Here is a 27,048-nt window from a genome sequence, read left to right on the forward strand (position 1 = left end):
AGACAAAATAAAGTTGATGATGGTTGTCGAAAATCGAAACGTCGAGTTTTGGCGGTGTTTTAATAATTACGAAATATTTGTTATAGAAAACCTATTAACTCATCCTCTCCAACTCCAAGCTCTCTCATGTTACATTGGATAATAATTTAAAAAATCGTTGTTGACTCGCCGACATTGTTTTTACCTAAATTGCAGGCATGTCCACGCTTTAAATTGTGCTCTTTCAGAGTACATAAAACTGTATAAAACTCCTCTATATATTGGGAAATAAACGCCCTTATAATCGTTGTATGACAAACAACTGGTGGGAAGTAAATTTTGGATATTGCCCTTTCCGGTAGAGAATTCAACTTCAATTAGAGGTGGGGAAAATTTTCTATTCTCCCTTTTAGATTTCAGTGCGTCTATGTAATGCAAAAACAATAAACAGCATAATCCCCTACAAAACAGGTATTTTTATTTCCACGTTATTTCTTCCTGCGGACTGTAACCCTGCACAAACGGATTTGTAAAACCTCTTTTGGCTTCTGAGATACGGAGTCACATTAGTAGTTTAGCTAATTTTTGCAATTTTAAGGGCGCTGTAACGTGAAAACCTTTTAAAAAGCTCTTGCGAAGCTCTAAAACCTCGATTAAGGTGTGCAGCATCGATACTTTCAATTTCACTTTTTAACAATTTTTAAACCAACCAACTTTTAAACGCCGATTCTCGAGAACATGTGGAACAATTGCGTTAAAAAACCAGTTCAAAGAAGTCGCTGCGATACGCTCTTCGCCTCTACGCGAACGGATTTGAAAAATTCCTTTTGGGTTCCGAGCACAGGGTCACATTTGCATTTATTTTTGGTGATGTAACAAGGACTCCTCTATAATTTTTATCACTGCGTTAAACCAAAAAAACAATACTTTGAAAAAGTCTAAAGTCTTCTGAAAATTATAGAGAGAAATCCCTACTTTTTGCTAGTTTTCAAGGTTTAAACGTTGAGATCTCGGAAATACATGGAGCAAAGTGCCAAAACGGCATATAAAAAATGTCGGAATTTTTGTAAAAACTTCCGAAGAGGGGCGTAATCAAAGGAACCCCCAAAAGAGGGGTTGAAAATCATGGAGATGAAATCGGATTCTTAATAAGTGCAATGTCCGTATTGTAAATCATTGTCGTTTAATTTTTTGTCAAGTCGAATCTTCGACCTGGAGGAACTTTAACACCAACCATTACACATGTTTCCGTTTCCATACCGAAGCAAAATACGTATTGAATGAAACTGTGTGGAAGGCAGAAGGACTTTTTCCAGGATTTTTCCTTTGCGTTTCAGATAAATCTGACAAGATTGCACGGTCTAATTTGTCGCAAAGCCGCTCGATGGTTTTATGTAAAATGGAGGGTGACCCAAAAACTCAAAATTGGAAAATAAATGAAAACAGTTTGGTATCCAGAGTTTGGGCCATCGCGTAGACTTCCAATGCAATTTACATAAAAACCTATAATTTAAATTGGAAACACATGAGCGTTTTAATGAGAAATTAGCTCCTGTGATTTTATACAATTAATTCAGTATTTTCGGCAAATTTCATATATTTCTATGCACTTTACAGAATCCTCGCGAATTAATTTTCATACCTGCCGTTTTTTACCGCTGCTGCCCACACGTGTGTAAATGATAATTTTATATTTATAGATTCGCGATTTATGGAGCCAATGCCTTGCATAGAAGTTAATGCACTTATAAGACAAAGCTTTTACTGAGAATATGAAGCTCCATATTGACACAAGTTGACGTTAAATCGATGATTTTGTTCAAGCTGCCTATGCTTTTTTCTGGAACGAATCCTATCCAGTACATACCCGATTTCCCGGTGATATCCATGGCCTTGAAGTTGCGCCCCTTTATAATAGTGATGGTTAGTCTGCCGGCTTTAGGCAGGAAGCACAGACACACCATAAGCTCCCCTAAATTGACTTCGTCCTGTGGAATAAACAAAAAATATTTGTGAATATAAAAAAAATTTCATATTCCGCAAATCCCGAAAATTCAACGTTGGAAATGGCTCCTTTCCTGGCGCAAGAGCGCCATTGTTTTAGTCCATCGTATCGAAAAAAACCTTCATGTCTTCTCATGGCAACAATAGGGAGCTCATTCTCGCTTTTTTACATTTTTCATTAGAGAACGTGATTTATTTTCTTTCAATTTTCATTTGGTATCAGAATTCCATTTCAAATAACAAAAGAAATAGCAATATGGTCATGTATACGTCGTAAAATGGTATAACGGCTGATTGCATTTTAGGGGGCTGAAGTACCGATTATCGCCGGATCAAAGCCCCAAAAGCGTCCGACCGTGTAAATTTAACACACCGAATTCAATTCGTTTTTACCCTGCACACGAGGATTGATCGATAATTCATCAAGGTGGAAAGTCGCAAAGTTAATTCCATTTGCCGAACGCAAAGCGGGACCGGTTTGTTTTCGTTTTATTGGCGGGAGCAAATATTATCGATATCTCGCGACCCTAAAACCTTAAAGACCCTGCCGCTAGAATAAATACCTTCTCTCTTTTTTTTCTAGAATTTCTTACACTTCGAGAACGGCAGCGGCTATAAATTCAGACGCTGCACCAATGGAAAGAGGAGGAAAATACGTATATTTGCACGCCACGTCCTTTGAATTTTAAACCGAAAACAGGGAACTTTCATCTTTTTAGACGCCATCGAAAATATCTCCAAAATGATTTAAATGCAACATAGGCCGCGCCCCCTGCTAACTTGCTCCTCAGAAGCCCCAAATATCGACCATTTTTTTGAGGGTTCTATGGACATCTGTCAAAGAAGTATTAAGACCATTAGCGATGCAGCGCATGCGGAGCACGAGAGTTCACTGACGACGCACAGATGGCGCAGAGATAGAACGGAATGTGCTCATCACAATATCTAACCCTTGCCAGCAGCTAAATAGGCTTTAATTTCGACTTTCACTATTTTCTTGCCTTCTTTCTCGCGAAACGTGCCAACGAATTTGGGTTAACTCACCACTGGAGGACAAAGTATGGGCATAGTGTACTCGAAATCTTGCTGGCCATGCTCGACCACCTCGACTAAATTGTCCACTGTGACGTGACCAATCAGATCGTGCCTGGCAAATCTGTCAAAGTCGAATACTGACAGCTGCAAGTACCTGGATTCCAGCTCTTGACTTGTCACACTAGCGACAAAACAATAGTTAGTGTTGATCTGAGTCACAGCTAAACGTATTCACCTGAAAATGAACGTCTCATTGAAAACAGGATTCAAGCTTTTTCTGTGGACTTTGGTCTGGTACTTCTTTTTGCGATCGGGTAGCAAATGCAACTTCACGTAAGGATCGCATGTTCCAAACGTATCCTTGACTGGAAGGTCCCGGGCCTCGAACATCTAAAGTGAATGTGAGATGCAATATCGTATTGCTTAAGCAGATATGATATCACAGTCGTCTTATGCCCTAATTTATGTAAACAATATTTTCAAAGAAAGAATATTAAGTAAAAATTGTCGGGCAGAGCGTCTTAATAATGTGGTTCGAGCTGACAAGAATATAAAGATGTTTGCCCCGGAGATAATATCGCACTTTATTAAAATTTAGAGGAGAAGCTGCGTTAAGTAGGTTATAATGGGTTTCTGGATAGACAAACCTTGACCACAAGACCCTCTAGTTCCTTGTCATATTTCAGCGCAAAATGTAGGAATCCGTTGGTAACCATTTTCACCTCACTCTCGCTTTTTATGGAGGGTTGTCTCTGCAGCATTTCTTTCTGATACAACTCGGGCTAGAGAAAAACACATTATTACTGGAAATCCAATTAAACCTTGGCTTGGTTTGCGTATAAATGAATTCGATATTAAATTTCTTCTTTGGTGAAATCGATAAGGATTCGACGTTAGTGTTGTTCGAACAATACTTAAACGAATACTTAAACGAAATTTTATGTCAGTTGAACGTAAACGACTGGAGTAAAACCAAGAAGGAGTAACCAAAGTAGTGAAGTAAACCAATCAAGAGTTGGGCAGGAGCGTTTGCAGTTTAGGGTAACTAAACTTTTAATTGCGGATTCGAGCGTATCCGAAAAGAGCATATTGATACGCTATTATGGCCACTCAATATTATCTGCGCATGTCCAAGATTTTCCTATATGTTATAATAAAGTAACAACAGTGAAAACAAAATCAGCCATATTGTTGCGGCGGTGCAGGTGCCCGAATACACTATGAGATACGAGGCACGGGCAAGATTACAGGATTTTATTTTTTAATTTAATATCGTGGACTTGTACCTGAATGATTCCTATTTTTGAATTGCTGTGATTTCTGTCTAAGCTGCAAATGCTGAATTTGATTTCTCTTCGCATGTCCAAAACGTGGGAGTACTGCCTTTGGAAGGTCTGGTGACGCTCCGATACAATCGGCAAAGTCGTCTGTCTGAGCACCTAAAATGTTAAAGAAAAGGTTTGGTTATCTTCCAAATAACCAAATTAAGCACTAAAACCTTCCCATAAAGCAAATTATCTTGGAAATAAAATTAGAAAACTGCTAGCCTCGATCGCTCTGAAGTCGAAAATTACTAATTAATGCGCAAAGTTAATATCAAGGTTTTTTCCTGATCTTGTTGTAAATTATGGTGTCTAAAAAGACCGCAAATTTAATCATTTACACTCTGTCGGTTGGTTAAATTGCGCCACCCCACCACTTCGTACACCAATTTTCCAAACAATACAGCGGGGCTAATTACTGCTATGAAACACCTAAGGCTCTTAGTTTATAAGAACAACTAATAGTTCTTTTTAGGGGTGTGTTATTCTAGCACACCCTTAAGAAGAGCTTCTAGCACCCCCACTTGTAGCACACGCTTAAAAAGTTAGGAGCTCGCAGCTGTTCGCGTGTCCTTTTAATGTTATCAAAATTTGATTTCAACGAAGAAAAGGTAGTCTGTTTGAGTATCTAAAAGTTATGAAAAAAGCTAAATTAATGATTTTGAACAATAAAAATGAGAAAAATCCTAGTTGTGATCACTTTAAGGAAATAGCTACTGATACTTTTCAATACTCTTTGAAGCTCCCAAACGATCTACCTTTTATACTGTTGGGAAAACTACAATTTTCCGCAACTGAGGATGAAAATGTTTTTACCCACACGTTTATGATCGAAGGAATGGTCAACTCTAATTTTAATAGCGTACATTCAATAACATCACTTCTAGTGAAAAGTAATATAAAAATAACCAGGTTACTGACTACAAATAAAAAAATATTGGAAAAAATATTAAAAACTTGGAATAAAAGTAATATTTTTATGTATATTTGAACAATTACTGATATTCACTCCAGCTGACAAAGATATTCTTTCATTTGTATTTATTTATGTATTTTCCACCGAAACCTCTACAAAAATCTTGGATCCAATTATTCGCTTATTCTCTACGGAATTCTCAATATGACCTGCTGCCACTGTGTCTGGATCGAAAAAAATTCAGATTTACTTCTACGAGAAAATAAATCTTCCATTCAATCAAGCACCTCATTATTTAGCAAAAATTCCAGCCAGAGTAATCGTTAATGATGAAAATTTTACTGCGATACAATTTCGAGTTTAAACAAATAAAAAATTTTGGGAATCGCGAACACGCAGAATTTGGCTTATGAAATTCTTTGCTGAGTTTAACTCATGCATCGAAAAATCTAGATAATTTTAGACCAGTATGCAGGGATGCAGTCTGAATTAGAAAAAAAGCAATCGTTCACTACACGTACCAATGCTTTTTTCATCTCAATTCGCATTGATGAGCGCTGTCCGAAAACTAGTCGATAATTTTAAATGCACTTTTTACATTAGACATGATAATCATAAGAATTTTGTTATGAAATACGTAAATTAGTCATTAAGTGGTAGTCAGCTTTTTCCAGAGAATCAACATTGTTTTCACTCATAACAATAACGTAGCTCATAACAGTAAAATATGAAGCTGTTCTAACTGTTTATAATTTATATTTAAAGTTTTTATGTGCTTACCACTGCTAGTTGAATAGAAGATTTATTTTCTGCGAAAATAGTTTTAATTTATAATTTTTAACTTTTACGTAGAAGTAAATACAATGAGTATGAGCTAACAAAATAAAAAACCTTTGCGAGCAACTTCTGCTTTGAGACCAATCCATTTGTCGCAACTTTCTCTTGCAGACAGACTGAATATGAAATTGAGGTGACCGAGCATAGCTAGAAAAAATTTAGCACACCATACCCATACTTTGCCTTCCAGTGGTAAGTTAATTTAATGTGGCTGGTACCCTTCCCGAGAGAGAAGAAAAAAATAGAACAAGGGTCGAAATTAAAATTTCTCTTGCTGATTATGGCGATTAGATGTTCTGATGACCACGGCTCCTTCTACCGCCGAGCCATCTGTGGGTCACCTGTGACCTTTCGTCCTCAATATTTCTTTGGTAGATTCCGCAAGTGAGCCTCATACTTATGTAGGTTTTTCTATCTTGTTGTTTACGGTTTGATATAATGATGGATACTCTATTTTGATTCCACAGATAATAGGTACAAATGAGCCACTCGAAAGAAAGAGGACCTTTCAGGTTCGGGGCGCTCTTAAATACTAAATCTAAGGGTAGTAAGTTGGTACCCTGGCTAGAGAGCAATTATCGATTTATGACACCACCTGCGACATTACAGCAGTACTGATGGCACTTGGTCGGTACTTCTTCATGAGTGCCGCCAAAGAATGATTAGACATCAATCATCAAATATCAATATTACATAAAGATCCCAAACCCTCTTAATCGACGAGTATACTTCTAACCAGGTTGCGACACACATGGCGTCCTATAGGGGTACAGCAACCCCCTCACATCTCTTTCCACCTTAGATCTAACGGAGTTAACTTAACTTATAATATTAATGCTATCATTATGTGCAAGTTAGCGACTTCTTGATCGTGCCTCGACTTTCTTGTGAAAAGGGAAATTATTTACATATACAGGGTGTCCCATAAACATTGGTACAAATTGGTAGAGGGTGAAACAGCGTTGAAAAATAATGTGGTTAAGCTGAACATGCCTTATACAAAACTTGCTCCTTTTCGATCTACAGGATGTTAAAACGAATATTTTTTTTGTAATTTGTCGATAAATCTTCCATTTTGCAAGTTTTTGCGATTAAATCTTGCGCTAAAATGTAAACTTGCAAATATGTATCTCGAGAACCGTTACAGATACGCACTTTCCTTAAGTATGCCTTTCCTTTGGAAAAGAGACTAACCTTTCCAAATTTATACAAAAAATTAATCTACGAGGTTTACTTAAAAAGTTATGTTAGTTTTCCAAATACATGTACGACGTAGGTGGCGCCACCTATACATTAGTTAAAAATAGACATCTTAGATTTATCGTACCCTAAAACCCTCCTGTGCAAGATTTAATCGCAAAAACTTGCAAAATGGAAGATTTATCGACAAATTACAAAAAAAAATATTTGTTTTAACATCCTGTAGATCGAAAAGGAGCAAGTTTTGTATGAGGCATGTTCAGCTTAACCGCATTATTTTTCAACGCTGTTTCACCCTCTACCAATTTGTACCAATGTTTCTGGGACACCCTGCATACAGAAGGGTTAAAGCGATCTGACTAAGGGATCCCACACTTATGATATAAATTTTTGCTTTGCCTAATTTGTGCTTTGAAACCTCCATTATACAGGGTGTCCCTGAAATGATTGTGCAACTTTTAACCAAAAATTCCTTAACCAAAAATGAGACTTTGCAGGTAAACTTGCCTATATCAAATATTGCTTCGTTTTGCCACGACAGGTCGCTTTTTATCGATTTTCACTAATTTCGGAACTAAGAGTTAGTATGTCGCGGTCACGTATCGTAATACGCCATTTCATGAAAATTCTATGCAGTTCATGAAACTTCGACATTTCGTGTAAATGTTGATGATTACGTGTTATGACCAGGCTTTTCGTGGAACGACTTCTCTTCGATGGCATATCTTTAAGTAAAACTTCATACACTTACTTCAATACAGATATTGAACTTTGATGAAGCGCCTTGCGCTTACAGGCACATCACAATGGTGACTTCCGTTTGATTAATTGAGAGTCAAATAAAATTTTTCTTTATTACCAAGTCTTGAATTTGTTACTTTTATAAAAATACAAAGCTGCACGGCAAACTAAAATAAACTTTAAATAAGGAAAGCAATAAAACTGAGTTACTTATGGCCGTGGCCCACTTTTATGGCATCGGGAATTCCGCGTACTTTAAATCATATGCATCTATTGGTTCTACGCTGCTTTAGATGGCAGGCACGAGTCCGTGGAGTCTTGAAAAAAACTATTTTTCATAAAATCCAAATAATGATAAAGGTAAATAGAATTATTTTTAAGTGAGGTTATGTTTATTTGTTTATGTTCGAGATTACGTAAAAGAACATATCAAAGACATACGTGATCAATGTCAAATAATTTCTTTTCAATGTCAATAAATGTCAAATAATACTTGACTGAACATTTTTAAAACGCGCCGCTATTACTTTGCCTGGACAGTCTCAGTCTCATTTTTACTTATCATGGAAAACATTACTGATAACTTTTTTAAAGAACTGTTCAAAGGGCATTACAATCACTATTATAAAGAGAAGCCTAACAAACGATCGTACACCGTCGCTCAATTGGAAAAAATACTCGAAAATTCACACTTTTTTTAGGTTAAAATCCGGTATTTTTAGATTGCACTGGAAATTATCCGGGCTAAACAAAACAACAATAAGAAAAATATAAGAGAGTATTATTTATTACAAAATAAGATGTTGCGACAGTAAACGACGTGAAACAAGTTATAAGAAAAGTAGAAAAACGATAATCCTATAGTTTATATTATCCAAGAAGAAGAAATATTTGAAGGATTAGGAAACATTCATATTAGTTGCGGTCACGGGCCCAAAGATAAAATAATCAGTATAATTCAGTAGAAATTTGCCATTCCACGACCCTGCAGAGAAACGTTCTTAAAGGTATGTAGAACGTGTCAAACAAAAAAAAAAAAAACTGTCGAAAATCGCGGTGAACCCCATTACAACTAGAAATTTTATAACAAGAGGACAATTTGATTTAATTGACTTCCAGTCCATACCCGACAGTGAGTTCAAATGGCTTTTAAACTATCAAGATCGTGCCACTAAATACGTATGTCTGAGACCTTTACGCTCAAAGCATGCTGTTATTGTTGCCGAAGAAGTTCTCAAAATATTTTTACAATTTGATGCTCCGTCTGTTTTGCAAAGCGATGAAGGTCGCGAATTCGCCAATAAAATAATTGAAGAGTTGAAAATCTTATGGCTACGACTTTTCATTGTTCAGGGCAGACCTCGCCTTCCTCAAAGTCGGGAAAGCGTAGATCGTTCTAATCAAGATGTAGAGAACATCTCGAGAAGCAGACAACACATCTACCAATTGGTCACTAGGCTGGTCACTGTTATTATGACAGGAAAAAAAATTATTGCACAGAATCATAGGTCGGGCTCCCTATAAAGCGGTTTTTAGTCAGGATCCGAAAGTTGATCTGAATTCTACCGCCTCACATTAATTGTAACAACAGAAGAAGAGTTAGACAAACTTGATACAGAAACTGAAGCTCTAATAGAAGAAAGTGAAGATATCAATACACATGAAGGTGAAAATGAAGAAACATTTGCGGAAGCTGCGAAGGAGTCCTGTATAGAACCAGACGAAAATGAGTATGCCCTTGATGCAACCTCAGATATTCGTATCGAATCAGATGAATAAAATAACGTAGAATGTGAAATCGCTAAGATTCAACTACAAAACGAGTTACTGATTTGTATAATGTGTGAGAACACAGTTTCACGTCCATATCAAATCTGTGAAAAATGCAAAAATGCAAAAGAAAAAATGTTATTCAATCTATCATGTGGAAATAAAGACAGATTGTGCAATTTGTGCACGACGGAAATTATAATAAAATGGGAACAAGAAAAAAGTTATGAGGGTCAGAAATGTCGAGCAGAAAAAATGATTTCAATTTCCAAAAAACGGTTGCCTGATATAAATCTGGGTGTTTTGGTTAATATAGATCAAGTAGATCGAAGTCTAGAAGACCCACCCAATCTTCTCACAGTTGTTACTGATGTACAAAATGGAATTTATCAGGTTGGGACTGCTAATAGCATCATTAAGCTTTGGCTCAGCAGTCTAGATATTAAAATGGCTGATAGTAAATTTATTTCAAGCAACCAAATAAACAAAACCAAGTTCCTTTCTATTAGAGAAGTTGTTTTTAGGGTCGTTATTTCTAGGACAAGGGTTTATAAAATGCTCGTGACAGCCATCTAAAAGGCAGTGTAGAACCAACAGATGCATGTGCTTTAAAGGAAACGTACAATGCAATTCCCGATGTCATAAAAGTGGAATTGGACGAAATTGGAGATTTTATGGAGTGTAAATTTGAGTTGGGACGCCCTATATAAAAACAAAATACCAAAGAATTCGAAATTTTTTGCCAACCGATATTATAGAAATTCAAGCATTTTTGGGGCTACAATACCTGGCAGAAGTTTCTTTTGAGGACATCGACGTTTAGCGCATTTTGGGGCTTCTAATGGACTAGGAATTTATATTTTTAGAATGGCAATGTCTGAAAGATGATTCAATTTCTTGTTGAGATGTCTAAGACTTGACAATAAGCAGCTAAAAAAACGATATGCAAATGATAAATTAGCAGCGATCAGAAATCTCTTTATTAATTTTATTAAAAACTAAAATTCATTATCATCTCGAACAGAATCTCATGATAAACGAAATGCTACCTGGATTTCGTGGAAGATGCGGCTTTCAAACATACTTCAAAACCTAATAAATATTGCACAAAGACATTTTGTCTAAGCGATGCAAAGCTATTTTATACTGCAAATATGGAGATTTATTGTGGTTAACAACCAGAGAGGCCTTTTAGACATAGCAATTCTTCGGCTGATGTGGTTATGAGGCTGGCTGAGCCAATTTTTGTATCCGGTTGCAATATAACAATTGGTTCACAAGTTTACAATTAGTAAGGAACTTAGGAAAGAAAAAGCTTTAGTATGTGGAGATGTTAACAATTTGAAAGCATTTTTGGCTTCAGGAAAAACGAAACTTTAGATTCGTTGCTTTAAAGAGAAGAAAAACTGTTGTTCTTCTTTCCAGTATGCACGTTGGTTCCAATGAAGTTGCAAACGACACGGACAATAAACCTAAAATAATAAAATTTTACAATTCCACAAACTGGGGCTTGATGTTGCAGACAAGTGCCACATACAACGCTGTTTTGGTCAATGTTGGAGTTATCAATTCTAGAGTAACATTTTTAGGAAATCAAAACAAATTTTGTTCACGGCGAGAGTATCTACAAAAATTGGGTTGAACACTGTTACACCAACAACTAAGGAACATCAAAAATTAGTGGTAAGCAGTCCAAAACATCTCTGGTAGCAAGAGAAGCTTTATTCGAGGCTAGCACTTCAATAGACTTAAGGAAAAAAAGAAAAAGATGTCAACCGTGCTATTTAAATGAAAAGAATTGCAAAGAGTGCATTTATATTTCAAGTTGCAGCTAAATACAATATGCTACAACTGCTTGAATCTGAAAATGGAAAATGACGTTATTCCTGATTAATTTTTTTATCTTTATCTTGTATTTCAGGTTTTGAATTAATTTAGTTAATAAATGTGGTGAATTTATTTTAATAAAAACATATAAACAAACCCAATTTATTGATTCTTTGAATAAATATTTCCAATAAAAACAATAATTTACTACATGTATCTGTAAGGCGCCACGGGATTAATTATTATTATTAATAACCACATGACCGACCGATGATTAATGACTGCGGAGGTCAAGACCCATCGCGCAAGAGCAGTTGCCCTTACAAACTAGTTGCAACTAGGGCAACAAAATTGTTGCTAACGAAATTTTGTTGGCAACTATTTTGTTGTCGAAATAGCACATGCGGGTTTAAAAAGAGTCCCGCACATGGTTGATTTTTTAATTGAAGCAAATAAAAAATTTAAACATATTTCATTTCACGAGTGAGTAAATATAATAGTTATCTACAGTGGCCGAGAAACATACAACACACTTATTTAAACTTGTCGCCGTGCACGGGCAACTTTTTCTAGCTTTACTGTAATGTACCTTTATGTTACGACTATGTACATAATAATTTTTTAGTCATTTACCCGGTATAGCAAGATTTTAGTATCCATTATTCTCAAAAACGTGTGGCTCTGTATAATAAAACTTTTACCTCTTTTCTTTCTAAGAAGTAGACTTTAAGTACAACTCTGTTTTGCTAAATTGGCATAACTGCAACATGCCATCTCGCTATTATATGCATGCTCGGAGTGCATGAACGATTAAAATATCGACCGGTTTTTTATCGGTTAGCTCAAGATGTCCGCGGAGTAGTCCGATTTTATCATCAGCAACGAGGAAAACGAAATGGACTTTACAGAAACTGCGTGTTATTGCTCTACTCCTTAAATTTCGTAAAAAAAAGAAAAAGAGATACTGGACTCACCCTATAGTCAACCCAAGGGCAGAAAAGGGTTAGTTCTACCAATTTTTTGACAACATAATGGAACATCCGGAAACATTTTTGGACTATACAAGAACGCCTGTCGAAAGTTTCGGTATCCTGCACGAAACGATTTCGTCCTTCGTAACAAACAATACTAAAATCAAATATGACAAAACGATCCAAGCAAAGAAAGTATTGGGCATATTGCTAAAAATGGTAATATACATAGGCGTAGTCTAAGGGTACATTACAAAACAATAAACATGAAACGAAGCAATACAAAAAGAAAACATTATATCAGTATTTCTTTTTTCCTACTTCACGATAGAAGTCTATAAATCGAGTAAAATCGTGCTCTTGCGCTTGACTCTATTAAGAACTATAGAGGCAGGTACACCGGCCAATCGGAAATCTGTCCCTGGACTCAGATTTCCTAATCGGCTAATTTCTCAATCGGTCATGCGCGCGGTTAGGTATAAATATATTGCCGTTGCTGACCGACTCTTAAATCAGCCGAGCAAAAATCGTTCATGCGCGCCTAGTCTAAGTGTGAGGAACTTTTCAGTTAAATACGCAAGTTGCTCGTGATATTTAACTGAAAATCAAAGGGACTAATTGATGATTTCAAAAGGTTCAAATGAGACTGAAGGAGGAAATTATTAAAAAGTTAACACATATACCATAGGTCAAATTGGGTAACTTTTTATTCACATCACGGGCTTCATATCAGCGCTGATGCCACATCTTTTTAAAATTAACATGTTGCAGGAATTTTTCAGGCATTGGTGCAACGCTATCAGTGTTTAATAGTGTTTAACAGTATTGTTAGATTCAGATCAATCATACCAAAGAACAAAAAAGCAGTAATGGTAATTTTTATTTGATGTAGCTCACATTGCCTTTCGTTGCCGCTGATATCTTGTAGTAGGCAAACTCAAGTTCACTGCATTCATCACACGATAAATAAAAGAAAAGTTTATAATACTCAATTCTAAAATACTAAATTTCAATTTACCTTTCTGAGTTCATTGGTAATAAGGGTCCATTATTTTCCCATTGTATTTCCAACTCTCTTTCGAAATAGTTAATAAGGGACGCTACAAGCTCCTTACACCGACTGTTTAAGAACTTGCGCGTTTCACTAACAACAACGATAACAACACCGATAGCAAATAACCAGGAGCGTTATTTCAGTTCTCAAAAGAACACATTTTTACCGCAAAAGTTGATGAACAAAGAAAATCGGGGTTTAAAACACCAAAAACCACAAAAATTAGTGAAAACTTGTGCTTTCAGAATATTAGCTGTCAGATCGACCCGGAAACGTCAGCAAATTAGACGTCAATCATGCAACAAAATAGCGTCGCGCTTAGACATTCAAATATATCTTTATTCTTTTTTAGCATATTAAATTTATATGACATGTAATTTTACATGAGGCGACGCTCAATCGTTACATTTTATGACGTGAATAAAAAGTTACGTGATTTGTTCTATAAAACTTTATCGAACGTCTCTCATCGATGCCTTCACAAGAATGCCGACAAAGCTGGTTCGCTCAAAGGTAGCTGGTAATTCTTAGCAGCTGAGTAATTTCCAGAAACTTGACAAAGACGTCACAAGGTGTAACATTCACTGCCAGCATCCAGTGTCACATTCCGCACGAATGAGCGAAAAATTCTCGAATTCTAAACCATTTATATTCGTTGTTATTTTACACTTTCTCCATTCAAGTCTGGGGAGATAAATCAAACGATCGATAGGGCAGAAAGCGGAGAATGAATCCTCACCGAGGGAATTTGTAGAAAAGGAAGAGAAGGGCGAACAAAGCAAGCATTTTTCGAAATGAGTCCGCAAGAGGTTAAGCAGAGCAAGAAGTTGTACGTTATTGGGAATTATCGTTTCAACGGAAAACTGTTGGGAAAAGGAAACTTTGCACGGTAATAACGTCTCGCTTTTATGTCCCTTTAGAGTTAGGTACTATGAAGGTTTCGAAATTTGATCGACGCGCTGCACCGAAAGGCACCAGTCGGCTTCTGCTTTCCTTCGGCTTCCCTTTTATTATTCAAACACGACACTCGCTCAATATTTGCTCAATTATCTACTAATTAACGTCAAATTCGAATGAATCTCACGTTTGAGGAAAATTCAACAGATCCTAGGTAATGCATAATTCCGCGAAAACCATAAGCCTATTTTGAGAGGAGAAGGGTCGTTTACCCGGGGGCTACGTCCAAACTCCCGACCCTCATGAATTTCAACCTGCTTCATTAGTTTATACAAAGTTAAAATCATTTGTAAATAGCTCCTTCGTGAGCAACTACACGAAATGCTGTCGATTGGCTTTATCCCCGAATTTATGTAGCAATTTTCAGAGTCGAGGAAGCGGTCCACACCATACTTAACGTTAAGGTCGCGGTTAAAATCATGGACGTCGCCCAAATTAAGGAGGACTATATCATCAAGAATTTATGCAGGTAAACGCGCATTACGAAGCCTAATTTGAAATAAAGCTGAGGGCATCGCCCACATTTCGCTCCATGTACTTCTGCATTTCCAAATATACAGGGAAGCGAAGCTAATGGCAAAGCTGAACCACCCCTGTGTAAGTGCCCTGTATCAGACGATGCAGGTATCAGAAAATGTGTATTATTTGGTTACGGAATTGGCATCTGGAGGGGATTTGTGCACATTCGTCAAGGAACAACGTGAGGGCAGATTAGATGAAAAAGCTGCCCGTATGTACGCCCGGCAATTTGTCTCGGCATTGGCGCATATGCACCATATTGGGGTGAGGCTATATACAGGGCGTTCGTTTCTGGAACATAAGGATTTCGACAAACATAAAACGTACGAAATTATCATTGTAACGTTTCCTCTTCTATAATGTGGCTGTGCCCTGTTTGAAATCCGACTTTTTGACTTTCGGCAATCATAATCAATTTTGGTTTTTCTTATAAGCGCCTTCTCGAATTCTCAAATGTACAAGTTACCTATATCTCAGAGATGTCCAGGAAGACCAGGTAAAAGTTATTTTCTGTTCCTTCACAGAAATTTAGCCCAATTGAAAGTATTTTTTAAGTTTAAAAATCATGTTCAGTGAATAACATGTTAAAATCTCCTTCAAAATAATAAACGGCAATGAATTGAGTTTTCCAATAAATTCAATATAATCCTGCTACTTCGAAAAGGGTTATGCCAAAACAAATTAACACATCTCATCAGGGAGTATGGAGCCTTGAAATACATAAATATCGCCGGTTTAAAATTCATATGAAATATTTCCCTGTATAGTAATTTCAAACAAGGGAGACATGCGTTGACCGACACTTTCACCAGATCTATCCCCATTGCATTATTATTTATAAGGATCTAACTCATTAATATTTGGTAAATGTCAAATGAAAATTACGCAACTTTGTTCCAATTTAACAGCCCTCGTATCTTTTATGGTTACCGAAATTCCCATAGTTCAGCTTCAAAAACGCACACCCTGTGTATTTTCAGTAATTTGTCAATAACACTGGAACTTATTACTTTCTCCATAATTTGAATTTATCTTTTTTAACTTTGGTTGGTTTATCCAACAAACGTAACATTTTATCCATAAAAGTTTTTTTCCATTTAAGCCGAAGTTTTGCTCAAAGCAATATTTTTAAATTTTCCATTATATTGTGCTTTATATGCAAACACTAAAACAGCCGAGAAGAGAGATTAAATTATAGATCCATTTTTTCCACTTCTAAACCACAGCCCAAGGTTCTCTTATTAAGGTCAACAACGATGACGGCACTTCCTGCAGGGCCATTTCGAAGGGCATATTTATCAAAATATCTCGAATAAATCTACTCGCCTTTATCAATCATATCGACGCATCATAAACAGCTTTCAATTTATCTAACACATCTTATAGGTATGTGCCCCACCTTTCATAAAAAGGCTACCTCAAGAGACGCCCTCCCAACATAATATAGTAGAGCTCTCTCCCACAATTGCGAATTACCTCTGTTATCCAATAAATCAGTGAAAGGCCTGGGATATCGCTTCTTCATATCTCCTTTTCCTTTCTATAAAAACCTCATCGTACAGGTAGTCCATCGAGATTTAAAAATGGAGAATGTAATGCTGAATTCCGCTCAAACTCAAATAAAGATTATTGACTTCGGCCTGAGCAACATATATAGCCCCAACGAGCCTTTAAAAACCCATTGCGGCTCCCCCGAATATGCGGCCCCCGAACTCTTCATCACCGGCATGAAGTATGGTCCTGAAGTGGACTTATGGAGCCTAGGGATTATCCTTTATGGAATGGTCTTTGAATTTTTGAGGTTTTTGCATGCTTAACGTTGAAAATGAGATCAATTTAGGTAGTTGGACAGCTACCCTTTGTGACCAACCGTAACGAGCAGCTCACTCCCTTGGAGCGACGCAGAAAATTGGTGTCTCAAATTAATAAGGGCCTGAACAGTGCACATAGGAAGGCTTTAAATGCTTTTACTGCAGATTTTAGGAACATGATTGGACGAATGTTAGTGCCGGAGATGGGCATGCGAATCACCATAAGGGAGATGCTGATACATCCTTTTATTAGCGAAAATGGCACCAAACTTATCAGGTTAATACTAAATTTTCATATTCTACTACCCAAGGAAATAATTCTCGGTGTATTGTCCTGTATCTGTTTTCTTCGTTTTACCAGAAATTTGAGTATTTATTGCCATGGGCTTCCGATGCCATAGGAGCCCTAGGTTCCCTGATATTCAGAACCCGAAAAATCAATTTTTTCAAGTAACACCCTGTGATTTTTGTGTTTCAATATTCCGTGCTTCAAGGGAGCAATTTAACTTTAAAAAATACGCTTTTGGCCCCAGGGTCCACGACTGTTCAGTACACTGACCCCTAAATGTTCCCGACCGACTCTTGATGCATTTAAGCCCTCAGCAATATTTCTCCGTCTTGTGAAATCTACTTCGCAATAATTACTTAGGATGAATCCCATGAAAAAGCTGGATATGCGTCATCAAGCCGGGATAATTGCGGAACTTTGCAAACTCTCCAGTCAGTCCTTCCAGGATGTAATCCAGATTTTAAAGCAGGAGCCGTTGAGCAGAATAGGTGGCATGTACAATATTTTAGCGCACAAGATAGCCTTGAGCAGGTAGCATGAGCACTTTCATATAAATAGTGGGATTTCGCAGTGGCATATGTTTGCAGATTAAGCGGGGATGGGATTACAGGAGTCCAAGGAGTGCAGGAAATTAATGCGAAGATGAACAGCATCACCCAGGAAACCTTGTCCAAGCGGACTTATGATCGGAGGGATTTACCTGAGAAAATTCCAGTTAGACAGGGAGATATTCCTACTGTTAAAGGTACGAATAAGTTCATGTCTGAAGTTAAATTTGTTTGGCTCTATGAATTCTTCTATTTTCTTTAGTGCAGGATAAGAAACGTCTCGGGCAACCGGAGAATAGGTCACTTTCGAGTCGACAAATAGCAGTCGGGGATAAAAATGAATCCAGGAAATCATGCAGCCCCACAGCAAACGCGCGGCCCAGGAAAGTGGAGGGCAAATTTTCAGAAAAGAAGATAAATTATGGGGGCGTTATGACACCTCTTACTGCTCGAAAAACTTATTCCGGTGACTGAAAATGCTATTTAAGTTGAAAAAATGAAAAACAATAAAACATTAAAATTAAATGAAACCAACGGTAACACACGGATGAAAATAACTTCCTGTCATAATTCTTTTAAGTTCTTTGTTTCCCTTTTTTTACTTGGCACAGTCAACTCCATTTTTTCGCTTTTTTTTCCACATTTACTTTTTAATTTTTATTGTTTCACTTTGCGTTCCTACGTATTTTCTTTCCTCCAATCTTTTTCCTTCACTTTTTTCCCTTCGCTTTTTTTCATTCACTTTTCCCCTTCACTTTCTTTTCCTTCACTTTTTTCCGTACAATTTATTTTCTTTACTTTTTCCCTACAATTTATTTTCTTCACCTTTTTGTATTCCCCTTTTTTTCCGCATTTATTTCCAACGGCACTCCAAAAGCAGCAATTTTTCGCATACAAATTCATGTCTAAATATGGGGATCTAAAAAACAATTAAAGCTTGTTAATATTTCATGTTTCACATCGTTCATTTTCAACAAACGACATAAATTTAAATTTCTGTTATAATCCGATACATTAACTAGTTTAATTCCTTTATTACCCATTTTAGAGTTACATATGTTGGACTTGGGTTGTATGAGAACTCAAGCCTTTAACTTATTTTTTGTCGTAGCTGGCATTACACCAAAAACCGTTAGGCCTTCATCTATAGCCTCTCCCATAGTTATACAGCCTGGAATCAGCCACACAAAAATGAGCAAAGAGGGGGTTAAAAGACTCTGCACCCAGGTCGGTTTGCACAAAAAAGATGGAGAGAAAAAGAGGTATTCAAATTCAAATACAAAGCCTCCGACTTCACTGGCAAACGGTTCGAGAATTAATAGGAAAATTGAGAAGGGGTAAGTACTCTTCGGTGTTTTATGTGGTGAATACCGAAATTCGTGGCTTTCGGTTCTAAACCGACACTCAAGTTCTGCTGTTTTACATCTAACTCGAAAATCGAGAAATTCATTCTTCCGCCCTTTCTGGCACTCGCTACTATTGAACGCATAAAATACAACTGATCCGGAGTAACTGATTTGAAAATATTCGTTTTTTGCGGATAAACACATTTGCAGTTCTAAAGGCACCAAACAATGTGGAGGCTTTGTCCTTGACAAGAACGTGTACGAGTTGTCCCAGGTTAGGGACAAAAAACGAGGCAAAACATGAACTTTGCCCTTTAAGCCCTTCATTTCCGATAAGTTTGCATGTCTCGAAAGATAATTTTGTGTGCACGCAACAGGTTCAAGCTCAAATATATTCAGATGAAATATACTTTATCCAATGGAAGAGGGATGTGGATATGCGAGGGTCCTAAGCTAATACAATTTATTCAAAAAGGTGAAATTTACGAGTTTTCGCAGAGTTTCAGAAGTTTCTTCAAATAGACGAGTTTAAGGGAGAGCAGAAAAATGGTGAGTCAGAGATGAGGTCAGAAACCGGTTAGGGTTGTCAACGTGTATGGGCTTTAGTAATTTTAGTTACTGACTATATGAGGACTCATAAAATGAGAGCGCTGCGCGATATACAGGGTTGGTCTTATATTTGGAGAGTGCCTACTTATTTTATTATATAAAAAAAAGAAAAAATTTAAATATAAAAGTTGAAGGGTTTATCCTAAATCGCCATAAAATGTCATGTAACCCAACGGATGAAAGCTAAAAAAGGACACAAAGCTGGTAAATTTATAGTGGAATACCCTGTATATTTTATAAAAATCGAACAGACCTTTATTTTCTGATTTCAGAAATATACAGGCTGACTTATAAAAAATTGGCGAAGCTATAACTCAACTGAGTTCATAAATAACTATTTATGAACGGATTTTTGATGAACTAAAAACCAAATAAAATGATATTGTTCAGCCTACTTAATAACGTCAAGGGGAATTTTCATGAACTCAACTTCAGTTTCAGGTATCAAGTTCAGAATATCGAACAGAACACTGTATTCTTTCATATATTTTTTGATAGAAAGTATTTTTCTGAATTTGATAATCTATGACAAATTTATGTTAAAACAAATTTTAATTGATAAAATTTGAAACATTTTATTTCTTTAATTACTAATACATTCTCTTGAGTATTGCAAATAGGGCTTTTCTTCTACACCGAACAACGTATTTCTCCGTAATTTTCACAAAATATGATTTCCATAGATATTGCTCGAATTTACTACTACCATGTTGTACACATAATTGACATGTTCTGATTACACCATGCGTAGCATTCATAATAGCATTTGGTGCAATTTCCTGGCAAGCGTTTACAATTCTTTGTTTTAAAATATCGACATTGTCTGGCTGGGTAGCAAAAACTTTATCTTGAAGTTAACTCCATGGCCAAAAATCCAGCTTAGAAAAGTCCGGTGAACAAGCGGGCAATTTTATCTTCTCCCTTCTCGCTGGGGCTTAATAGGTTCCACTTTTCCATGGCGCCAGGCATCTTTGCACGGGATAATACAGCGGGATAAGAAGGGATGAACTGCAGATGGCCACGGGATAATGCAAATGGCCCCATGACGGTACATATAACTCATATTGTTCAAATTTTTTTAATTTTTTCAGTTAAAAATTGTTTTAACATTAACTAGTCATGCATCTCAAAATTCGGAAAAATGTAACAAAAATACGGAGTTCTATTTAAAATTCTGAAGGTGACACCTAAAGCAGAAGAAGTTAAGTTTAAACAAAAACTTTGACGTTTTTTAGTAGTTAGAACAATGTCATTTTATTTGGTTTTTAGTTCGTCAAAATCCATTCATAAATAAATTAGTTATAGATTGGCGCGTTTTTTATGAGACAGCCTGTATAACGGGTTGACATTTGGTATGGCCATCTTCGCGCTATTTGCCTTTAAAAATCGGAATTATATTGTTTTTCCAAATTACAGGTACAATAAATAAAGGAATAGAAAAATAATAAACAACAAAATTATCGATTCGACTGTCAAATTTTCTTCATTTCTTCTGTAAAATGGGTTATACAGAAGAACAAAATGTATAAATTATTCGTCTGTATAAAGAAGAATTTTTAATTCAAAGCAAGTATGATTTAGAAAAACAATATAATCCCGAGTTTTAATTGCAAATACCACGAAAACGGCTAAACCAAATATCAACACGTTATATTTTTTCAAAATCAGAAAATAAAGCTTTATTCGATTTTTATAAAATACACAGGATGTTCCATTATAAATTAACCGGCTTTGCGTCCTTTTTTAACTTTGCAATATTCATCTGTAGTCTTACGTAACATTTTCTGGGGATTAAGGATAAACCCTGCAACTTTTGCATTTAAAGTTTTTCTTCTTTTTATTAAAAAAAAAAAGTAGGCGCTGTCTAAATGTACGAACCAACCCTGTGCACAAAGTATGCTTACATTGAGAGTTCAATTTTTGGTCCTAAATTATCCAAATTTATTAAGCCAGCGATGAGCTTAGAGAGTCGCTGGGGTTGTTAGCATATAGAAGCTACAGTGATTTCCGCTGCTAAGGGTATATATCACGCATAGATACACGTGTACAAATAAAGTATCATGCATGATACGTCTCAAGGTGTTTTCTCGCTCAAAATTCCCCCGATTACATGTTTTATAAATGACGTAAGCCAGCTTAATCTTAAGTTTCATACTCGTATACCGCAGCAACTTCATAAAATATTCGTTCCGTAATTTAATTTTCCAGAGCTTTCGAAAGCAGATTTGGTTCGAATACAAATCAGTGCGTGTCAGCGACAAAAAGCTGATTTTTTAATATTCTCATTTTGTCGGGAACATCAATCTTACATCAGAAACGTCGGATCTGGAGGAGTTGGAATTAGGAGAGAAAACAAATTTATATTTCCTCCTTTAATGTGTCCCTTGATACAACCAATAAAAAGATAGAGAAGAGTGAAATTGTTGATTGCCCCCATTCCAAGATAATTGATTATTTCGTGCTTGGCATTTTCGTTTGCAATTCCAACTACAAACATTAAATATTTATAAATCAGCACAGGCATATTCATATTTAAACGAGGATTATATCAGTCGAAAGTTTTTACAGGCCTCACTGGGAATCAATCATGTAATGAATTGACTCCGGCACAGCATGAAATAAATTGCTAAAATGCACTAAATCCATAATGATTTTTTTAATTTCCGCAGCAATAAAAAAACCACCCCTAGAGCTCGAACTGCGCCAGAAGATAACCAACACAGTAAATCAGAAAAGATGTCCAACCCCAGACCGGTCACCACCTTCGCTAGGAGGCTCTTGACGATGTCGCAAAGTGATCCTAAGCCCGGTTCTGAAAAGCCGAAAGGCACTGACCAATGTAGGGTGAGGGAAAAGAATTAGTGTTATTATTAGCTTTGATAATTCCTACGTAAGCCGCTCACAAGATCACTGAAACTGACCCGTCCTGCAGCCCCAGGTCAAGTAGTGGAGAGGCGCGCAATGTCCCGTGAAGATGTAACCCAGAAGAAGCACAGGAAGCTGAAGAAACCGGTCATTTATGACTTAATTGCTCGGTCCATCGTTGCATACGTCTGCAACAATGTGCTAGACAACTTGACCAATGTTAAGAAGTAAATCGTGCCCTACCCACGTCTCCCCAACTGTGATGGAAAAATAAAATGTATGACGTGGGTGCTGCATCCTCAACCATTGCATGGTTTAATAAAGACGTTTCTGAGTTTTTCAAAGACAGTTTCGTGAGTTACATCTGATTCCAATTTGGACATTATGATACCACTGAAGTTACTAATCGGGGAGTCCTTAGAGCCGCCCAGCAGTCGGTGGCCGCAGTTTAAACTTGCGGCTTGTGGCCGAACAAGCACTAGGCCATTCTGCACTTTTGGCCGCAGTTTGGCTCAAGCTAGAGCGAAATGTGCCGCCTTCCTTCCTTACCATTAGTCTCTCTCTTAAGGCTAACGGTAAAAATGAAAATTCCTTTCATGCGTCCTCCCCAAGCGCCAACTCGATTTTCATGTAATTTGGTGCAATGGTCCCAGTGCCATCAGGAAATCTCGAATTTTCTCCATAATTTTATTTCTTTATAAAGTGACATGAAATCCTCTTAAATGAATTAAATCTCCAAGCTGCATATTTTTCCCAAATTATCTCGGAAATTGCTCTTAAAATTCGAGTTTCGTAGCGAGAGGAAGGTGGGAATTCCATTGTTTTCGCAGCAATTAAGGCATTAGAGACTCACGTTCTACTTCAAGCAAACCTCAAAATTAAACACATTGGAAAGTAATCAGTGTGTTCACACCAATGTGAGCGCCACGCTCTTATGCATTCAAATGGGCTCTGCGCTCATTTGAGTGTGAGCGGAAACGTCGCTTGACTCCTGGTATGAAACTGGCTTTACTGTAGTGGGTAATGTTTCCAGATCTTGTATGCGTTGCAAACTTTCCTCGGAAGTTTCTGGTGTGGAATTCTCGTTTTAGAACCAGCAGAATTCTTAAATGGACGAAAAAATGGGTCGTTACGTGTGTTTACTGCTGAAATTCCGAAGCGTTTGTGGCGTATTTGTACAGAAAATCCGGCAATCGAATCTCAGAGTTTCGTGTATTCCCATTATTATGAAATGAGCAATATATTTTATTTGCCTATTAAAAAAAACGTGTTCCAGAAACGGAAAAACTCTGTAAAACTGGATAAAATCTGAGGAACATGCGCTTCTCCTGATTACGGTCAATACCCACGCCCCGCACGTAGTATATTCAATAGTACAACTAGAGCGTAGTATCTTTAAGTCTATAAGTTTGAGATGGGAAAAGCATACCAGCCCCAGCCATCATGAGGAGCCTATGCGGACATGTTCATGTGCTTTCTTGTAGGGGTGTTGTGAAGGGTTGAGCAAGCAGCGACAGAGCTTTCCCTCGATAGCTTTCTTAAGAACTCTTAGCCAACTCCTTCTTGGTGCGGGCTGAAGTGTCCACGAAATACGCTTAAAGCCCCCAAGTATCCTCCAGCTTTGTAGCGTGAATCTGAATTACCTCAATGAATAACATGCTAACAACTCTCGTCCAGTAAATAAGACAATTAATTCGTTTGTCATCGCACTGCATCCGTTTTCCTCGCCTGTACAAGGACAAAAATAGTGCACAAACACACAAGAAAAAGCGCGGAGGCAATTTCATTGAAATACGCGCACAAAACCGGACACACACAAAAAGGACGCAAAACTACTGTTGTGCATCTGGAGCTGACTCTCCCGCAAAGGCTTTTCAATTAGAGCATACTAGAGTGTCTCTATAGTTGCTTAAAAACGGTGAAAACAAATAACGTTCCTTTAGGTTTCTGATGGAAATGAACGTCTCATGGAAACTACTTATTTTTTCGTATCAGCATCCCAGTCACTCAGAACAACAAACTTTCATTAAACGCCTTTTAAACGACCTCACTCGCTCCCTCTAAAACGGGATTCTCATCCGTCTGGAAATGAAATTGTTCAACATTCATAAGCTTAATGCGAACCATGCAGTCACGCTTGCGGCTACACGTCTTGACAGGTACGAAATAGAACAGGGAATTCCACATGGAGAAACCCTCTCGCCATTAAAACGCGGACGAGCTATTCAGCATTCGGTTCCCGAGGGCAGTCGATTTAAATATGTTCAGTGTAATTGCCGAGACTCGAGGAAAAGTTTAATTAAACCATTAAGGCCAATTAAATGTGATTTCCAGCCGATATTCGTTCGTTACTCACACGAAACAATCCCGGGACAAACTTTGTCCACCTCATTAAGATTGCGTCGAGGATCTGAAATCGCCGTACTCGTCTCAAGAGTAGAAGTCCTAATGAGATGCCGTAGCAGAATTTCCATTTTACTCACTTTTTTAGTAACAATTTCCTTGATCTCCTGGACGTAGCTCAGCTTCGTTTCCTCAGCTAAATCCGGCATCGATGAGCTGATTTGTATGGGGCCTTGCAGAGGGGTCACCTCCTCCTCACTGGGTTTGGTTGGGGCGGTTGGCCTGCTACAAGCCCTCTCTCGCAACCACTTCCATGTGAAGACTGCGTGCTGGCTCAGGGTCGCTAAAAGAACTGAGAATTAAAATGGAGGGGGGAGGAGGAAAGTGCTCTTAAAGGGAAGTGCATTAAGGACTGAGAAGCAAATTTAATATAAATGGAAGCAAAATACCCCGAAAAGTACCGAGTTACGTTCCTGAGTTCAATGAATGTGGTGTTAAGGTCTGACTAGGATCGATAAGGGATTCAATCTGAATATCTAATGAATGTTCCGCTGACCCGTAACGACCATGAAATAATAGGCATCCGCTTTCGGGGTTACTTCAACATTTCGGAAAACCCCTGGTGGTCTCTCAAAAATTACTAAAGTTTTTCAATATTTTCTAAAATTGACTGGCGGAATGATTATCCCTAATATTTCCTATAATTCGCAAAATTCAGGTCTATTTTCCGGACAGTGTCAGTTTTTTAACATTCCCAAAAAACCGCTCAGGTAAATTCAGCCTTAACATTACCGGGATCTTTTGCCAATCTGTAACGAACCTACATACATACATGAATAGGCACAGTGCCTCCAAGTTAGCTCAATTTTTCGGATAATCCACGTCTCAGAAATTCTCATTATACTCAGTATTATTCCGAGTCCCAAAAATCATTTCAGGTCAGTTCGGACTTCATCAACATTTTCGATATTTGCTGTGCATGTCGTAATTGGGTCTCGTCAATATTCCGACAACCCCACTCGGATCATTTTGGGTTTCAGTAACATTTTTTGCGTATAATTTTGGTATTTTTGAGCATGTTCGAAAAATTATGCTCAGATCCTCCCTCAGGTCTTTTCAACAACTAAGAATCTCATTTCAGTTGATTTCATCAAATTTTTCGACAATTTTTTTAAGTGTGGATTTATATCTTTCGAACGTTTTCAAAAGTTCCTGTTCGTGGATCTTCCTAAAATTTCCAAGAAACCAAGTGAGGTCAGGTCGGGCTATCCTCAGGTCGACTCAAGTTTGATCAACAATTTCTGAGTGTATCAGCGGTGTTTTGTGAATGTTTTTGAAATATTCCTGTTCGGGCCTTCCCAACATTTCCGAGAATTAGACTCAAATCATCTCGGATTTCACCTACATTTTCGACAATTTTCAGGGAATTCATTCGTATTTTTAGGTAAGGAGGGCTAAGTTATTGTTAGAGAAAAGGAGTCCTTCAACAGGATTTTTCGATATAATAATGAAAAAAAAACATATTCCTTAGAGTATATTTTATTATAACTTACTTACCAGAAAGCCAAACTGAATCACCTGCAAAAAAAGAAATAACAGTTACTTCTAACATTAAGATGTAAAACAGTTGTTCTTAGCACGACTGATCCCTATCGAAGGTTTAAAAATGCTCTCAATTTATAAGGAGCACTCTTTAGCTCCCCTGCTTCATACCTTCATACCGATCTGTTCTGGTGATTGCTACTTTATTATACAAAATATAGTTTTACCACCTTTAGAAGAGTTTTCACGGTATTTTTAAAAAATCAAAAAATTTAACGAAAATTTTGAAAATTTTCACAATACAAAAAATGTATAAAAACATTTTAAAAACCTTTCGAAGGTTTACATTTAGCCGCTTTAAAATATTACATAGAATGGATATTGAGCTGGTTTTCTTCACAGACACGTCACATCACATCATTCGAGCAAAAACCACTCGAAACTCAATTATCAACCAATATTACGAAGATATTTTTCATTTCCTAATAGAGATTTATCGGGGACAAAAGCTCAATCATCACATCTAATTATGTAAGGGGTTTCGTAATACGGGCATACATCTA

General features: G+C 37.1%; 2 protein-coding genes across 2 annotated transcripts in view; one reads left to right on the forward strand and one right to left on the reverse strand.

The window, feature by feature from the left end:
* Positions 1-27,048, reverse strand: part of LOC136417353 (synaptotagmin-9-like) — a 45,281-nt gene that overhangs the window by 2,359 nt on the left and 15,874 nt on the right. The window contains exons 2-8 of the mRNA XM_066403024.1: positions 26,501-26,521; positions 25,084-25,286; positions 4,305-4,457; positions 3,666-3,800; positions 3,254-3,408; positions 3,028-3,199; positions 1,847-1,967 (exon numbers count right to left, since the gene is read on the reverse strand). Coding sequence (XP_066259121.1) covers positions 1,847-1,967; positions 3,028-3,199; positions 3,254-3,408; positions 3,666-3,800; positions 4,305-4,457; positions 25,084-25,286; positions 26,501-26,521 — 960 coding nt within the window. The remainder of the gene's footprint in view (positions 1-1,846; positions 1,968-3,027; positions 3,200-3,253; positions 3,409-3,665; positions 3,801-4,304; positions 4,458-25,083; positions 25,287-26,500; positions 26,522-27,048) is intronic.
* Positions 14,341-22,831, forward strand: LOC136417348 (hormonally up-regulated neu tumor-associated kinase-like). Its single transcript, XM_066403020.1, has 11 exons — positions 14,341-14,545; positions 14,981-15,082; positions 15,174-15,396; positions 16,695-16,916; positions 16,973-17,220; positions 17,593-17,763; positions 17,820-17,977; positions 18,043-18,246; positions 18,829-19,117; positions 22,405-22,579; positions 22,631-22,831. The coding sequence occupies exons 1-11, from the start codon at positions 14,451-14,453 to the stop codon at positions 22,829-22,831; spliced, it is 2,088 nt and encodes a 695-aa protein (XP_066259117.1). The 5' UTR covers positions 14,341-14,450.

The sequence above is a fragment of the Euwallacea similis genome, chromosome 28 (assembly GCF_039881205.1).
Source record: "Euwallacea similis isolate ESF13 chromosome 28, ESF131.1, whole genome shotgun sequence".
Lineage (NCBI taxonomy): Eukaryota > Metazoa > Arthropoda > Insecta > Coleoptera > Curculionidae > Euwallacea > Euwallacea similis.

Excerpts from the sequence above, each read along its gene's own strand:
- LOC136417348 (XM_066403020.1), top strand. The coding sequence starts at position 14,451 with ATGAGTCCGCAAGAGGTTAAGCAGAGCAAGAAGTTGTACGTTATTGGG. Across the intron at positions 15,397-16,694 it reads CGCATATGCACCATATTGGG|GTAGTCCATCGAGATTTAAA; the intron begins GTGAGGCTATAT and ends CTCATCGTACAG. Across the intron at positions 19,118-22,404 it reads AATAGGAAAATTGAGAAGGG|CAATAAAAAAACCACCCCTA; the intron begins GTAAGTACTCTT and ends TAATTTCCGCAG.